General features: G+C 57.9%; 1 protein-coding gene across 1 annotated transcript in view; it reads right to left on the reverse strand.

Moving 5' to 3' along the window:
• KLC2 (kinesin light chain 2) overlaps positions 1–3718 on the reverse strand; it is a 10067-nt gene extending 6349 nt beyond the window's left edge. The window contains exons 1-2 of the mRNA XM_029915367.1: positions 3592–3718; positions 2637–2912 (exon numbers count right to left, since the gene is read on the reverse strand). Coding sequence (XP_029771227.1) covers positions 2637–2864 — 228 coding nt within the window. The 5' untranslated portion in view covers positions 2865–2912; positions 3592–3718. The remainder of the gene's footprint in view (positions 1–2636; positions 2913–3591) is intronic.
• Between the last annotated feature and the right edge of the window lie 1316 nt (positions 3719–5034).

Consider the following 5034-nt stretch of genomic DNA (forward strand, 5'->3'; position numbering starts at 1 on the left):
CACGGCCCCCAGGTGGCTCGACAGCGCCAGGATCACCTGTGCCGGCCAGCCAGGGTGAGGGTTAGAGCCTTGTCCACACCCCCCCCCCCCCCCCCCCCCCGGCCTGGGCCTCCTGGGGTACTGGGGCCTGGCCCTGCCTCTGAGGAGCTACAGGGCTGCTCACCAAGGGAGTGGAGTTCTCGCAAGGCCCCAAAAGGACCCTAGTCCAAGACCTAAACCCGGGACGTTGGGGACGTCCCCAGTTCCTTCCTTCTGGGGCCAGGAGCCCTGGGCTCCCAGGCTGGCTCTGCTGGACTATGAGATAGTCCATCCACTTTCCTGGGCCTCCAGCTAGTCCTCTGCATTAAAAACCCAGTTCCCTGAGTGGCTCGGTCAGTTAAGCATCCGACTTCGCTTTAAGTCATGATCTTGAGATTTGTGGGTTCGAGCCCCACATCGGGCTCCGCACTGACAGTGTGGAGCCTGCTTGGGATTCTTTCTGCCCCTCCCCCAGTCATACTTTCTCTCTGTCAAAATAAATAAGTAAATGTAAAAAAAAAATCCACTTCCCAACTCATTGGGTTCACCCCGAAGGCGGCTTGTTGGGGTGCCGTTCTCTTCCTTTGCCTCTCCTGGGGCGTGGCCTCAAGCCCTGGTGCCGCAGCCGCGAGAGCATGGCTCCCTGCTCCAGGGCTGGCGACGTCCTAAGAACGCTGATAAGTGGCTGAAGGGCCTCTGGAATACCCCCTCCTTACTTCCGCTAAGGTGAGCCCTTGCCCTTTTGCGGGTCCCGGAGGCCTCAGCTTCTGCCCTCACCCCTCCCTCCAGCCTCTATGACTCTTCCTGAGCTTCTAGGCTCTTCCTGCCTTGGAGCCTTGCAGAGTCTCTACTCTTTCTCCACCCTTCCCAGCCCCATGAAAGGAAGGCGCTTTCCTCTCCCTCCATGCCACCCTCTTACCAGTCTGCGTCCGTGCCTCTGCACACCAGGGGGGGGACCCCTGTGTGTTTATCTCTGCAACTGGCGGCCACCTGGCCAAGGAGGGAAGGACCGGCACCTTGCCCTGCCAGAGGGCCGGCCGGCTGGGACCCTGCTCTTTCTAGTTCATTAGCAAATGCATAAGTGACAGGTGTTTTCACAACCACAAGATTTTTGAAAATTTCCCTACACAGCCTGGAAGTATATATAGCAGATGCCATGATCCTTATTTTAAAGACGAGGAAAGGGTGATGTTACCACCTGCCCAGGGTTCACGGAAACAGGCAGCGTCTCAGCCGAGATTTGAAAGGGCCAAGACTCTTCCCTCCGGAGGAAGTGTGTGCTCCTCCTCTACCCCAGTGCCTCGTGCGTATCTCCGGCTGCATCTGGTCCTGGCAGCCCCGACTTCAGAGGACCGAAACAGAACCCCGATCAACTAGGCTCTCTCATCCCCTTCCCTTGCACAAACCATGCATCTGGGAGTTATTCTGCCCTCCTTTCTCTCCCTGACTTCATCCCCGGGTCCTGCTGGACCTGCCCCCAGAACATCTAGAAACCGGGTCCCCTCTCTTTTCCTTCATAGCCACCTCTTTAGTCCAAACTACCGTTTTTCACTTGAATTCCAGCAGTTTCTCATTTGAACTACCTGCTCCCTGCCTCTACCTTTGACTCACCAAGGTTCATTCTCCGCATCTCAGCCAAAGGGAATTTTTATTCATTTTTTATTTTAAAATCTATATATTTTTAAGTAACCTCTATACCCAACGTGCAACTTGAACTCACAACCCTGAGATCAAGTCGCATGCTCTAATGACTGAGCCAGCCAGGTGCTCCAAAGGACTTTTCAAAATCTAAGTCAGACTGTGTCTCTTGACTCCTAAAGCCCCCTAAAGGCTTCTTGCTTTCCTGAGAATACAACCCAAACTAATAAGGTGCAGCATGATTTGGTCCCTGCCTTCTCCACAGGCCTCTTCTGTCCCTCTCCTTCCCTGTGATGCTCTGGTTAGACAAGTCTCTCAATTCTTCCACTACAAGCAGAGCTTTCCTGCCTCAGGGCCTTTGCACATGCAACCTCTCGCCTTCCTCCCTTTTCTGGAGGCTGGTTCATTCCTTCAGGCCTTAGTTTAAATATCACTTCCTCAGAAATCTTGCCTGGCCAGTAAATAATACCTCCGGCTATAAGCTATCACAAGACCTTGTTCTTTTCTTTGGAGAACTTATCACAATCTGTAACAAATGTGTATGTGTTTCTGACTCTCTCCCTAGTGGACTTGTCTGTCTTGTTGGATCTGTCTCTCTGGCACATAAGATTGCCTGGCACATAGTAGGCACTTGATAACTTACCTGTGAAGGAACAAATAAGAGAATGAATGGGGAGGGGGTGGTTCTTAAGGATTTCCTTTTTATTCTCCTATGCCATTCAGTCTCTGCGACCCATCAGAGAAGCCAGGCACAGGCCTCTGTGTCCAGGCTAAAGGATGATCAGACTCTCCTGAGGCAAGTCACAGCTGGGGTCTCCAAAGCCCATTTGTTTTTTCAACAGGTATTACTGGAATCTCACCAGGGGGCTCCAGAGGCCACACGGCTCCCTGCTCAGATTCTGTTCCTACATGGCCAGGTTTCCTCTGGAAGGCCCCATCCCTCCCTTGACCTCCCACCTCGGCATCCCAGACCAGCCTACCTGGGCCTCCCCCAGACCCAGCTCGATGGCTTCTAGGGAGCGACGAAGGAGAACACAGCGCTCCTGTGAGCCGGGCTCTGCTTCGCCGGCTTCATGTGCTACCAGGGGAGCGAGGAGGGCGCGATGCTCCCCGCGCAGGGTCTCCAGGCCTTGGATGACGGCCTTGGTGCCCAGCACGATCTCATCCTGGCTCAGCTTCTCCTCCCGCGGAAGCACCATCGTAGCCATGGCTGTGCCGCCTGTAAAGGCGAGGAGGCGGGCAGGCGGGTGCCGGGCCTGGGGCCACACCGCCGTCCGCCCCGGGTTAGGTAAACACCTCCAGTCCCCGGACGCCTGGGTCCCCAGGGTGTCCGGGTCCCCCAGCCGGCAGCCCGTACCGTGCCCGCGCTCGGCCTACAGGGGGCGCGCCCAGGACGTCTCGGCCCGGAGACGCAATGCGGTGAGGCTGGACCCGGATTCGGTCCAGACCACGGGCTCAGGCCGGATTAGGCGGCCCAGTCTCGGGACTACCCCGGCGACTCCCTTAGCCAGGACACCGGAGGACGGTCCTACGGGGATCGTGCAGGCTCACTCCCGTACGGAGACCCCGGTCCCTCAAGGAGATCCAGCTCCAACCACCCCGGGAGCCCCTTCCCCAACTGGCAGGCCGAGCCACAGAGCCCCTCCTCTAGGGCAGGAGGACCATGGGGAGACCCTCCCCCTAAAGGAGCTTGAGATCTCAGCTGCTACGTAGTCTCCCCACCCGGGGCCGCGCCCACAGTGACCCTTCCCCATAGGTCGGCGCAGCACCCCGAGGACCCCTCCCCTGGAAAGGCCGAACTCCCGCCCCCGGCCACGCAGGACCGCGCCCCCTCCCAGCAGCCCGGCCCTGTTCTCCCACAGGCCGCGCCCACGACGACCCCTCCCCTAGGTCGACCCGGAGGCCACTCTCCCGGCCGGATCGGCCCGCGCAGACCTGCGCCTCCCGCTCCCGCCGGGCTCCTGCTCAGGTTCCGGCTCCCGCCCCGCTTCACTCGGACCGGCAGCCGTGAGTCGGTCCCGCCGCCTCCATCCCGCCGGCCTTCCCAGCAGTCCCTTCGCCGCCTTAAAGGTGAAGCCTCTACCTCGGCAGCGTCGGAGGGGGCGAAACACGCTCTTCTCTTCCCGCAGGCTGCCTTAAAGGAGCGTGCAAGCCGGGCCTGCTCCAGGCTGAGAGGGGGACGGGGGCGGGGCCATCGATGGGCGGGGCGTGGGCTCCCCTGGGGCACCGGTTTCCAGCTGCCACCACCCACGCCCCTGCCGCCTTGGATTCCTCGACTGTAAACCTTCCTGTGGCTGCAGGGATGTGGAGAGAGGCTCGGGAGATCGTGAGCCTGAAAAGTCTGAATGCACCCAGTGCCACAGCCAGAGAGGACGTCGGGAGACACCGAGGCGCAGGAAGAAGGCCTGGCCTCCTCCGAGTCCAGAGACTCAGAGACTTGTGACATGATGTATTGACATTTATTGACGTTTATTGGGGTAGTTGCCACTTTTCGAGCGCTTACTGTGTGTCGGACGCTTTGATGCTTTAAGTGCGTTTACTCGTTTAATGCTCACAAACATGCACTGAAGCGAGCACTGCTTTTTATCTGCGTCTCACAGATCTCACCCCAGGCTCATTTGTCTCAGAGACTGGTTATGCCCCTCACCCGACTCTTTCAGGACTATGTCCCTGTGGGATTCGCGGTGTCTTAGGGCTGCTTTCTGGGGGAAAGCCTTCTGGCCCTAAGGGAGAAGATGATGGCAAAGGGCAGCTGGGCATCTGCTGAAACAGAAACTCGTGCCCCTGTGGCTGAACAGCACAAGTGCTGTTTGTTGACTGGGTGCCCAAGGCAAGGTGATGTCATTCAGGGCTCAGATTAAATGTCACCTCCTCAAAGAGCCTTCTTTGATTCCCAACCCCCCATGCAGCCCCCTCCGTTCCGCCTCTCTATAGCATTTCTCCCTTCTGATATTTTTCTTGTTGATTTTCTGTCTCATCCCTCGAATATGGGCCAGGACGGGTCTGTCTGGTTCACTCCCACAGTAGCCCCTGGCCAGCCACAGAGCTGCACTCAGTAAATGTTGGTTTTTTAAAAAGGATGGAAGGCTGCACCCATTGGCCTTGCCAAATGCCTTCCAGACCCAGGTTTTGGTCAGATGTTCTGCAGCCCTGGATTGGAAGCCTCTCTGGTGCTGCCCCAAGTGCTTCTACCTCAGTGTCACTAGCGAGTGACAGCAGGGTAACCACCCGAGGGACAAAACCTGCCCGAGGCCCAGCACCAGTACCCGAGGAGTTCGGGGGGTTCTTGAGTCAGGGGGCTCAGACCTGGAGTCCACCAGGTTCAGTGTCCTGTTGGATGCAAGAACCCCTTTGGCCCCATCTCTGACAGAGAGATGG

Source organism: Suricata suricatta, chromosome 11 (genome assembly GCF_006229205.1).
Source record: "Suricata suricatta isolate VVHF042 chromosome 11, meerkat_22Aug2017_6uvM2_HiC, whole genome shotgun sequence".
NCBI lineage: Eukaryota > Metazoa > Chordata > Mammalia > Carnivora > Herpestidae > Suricata > Suricata suricatta.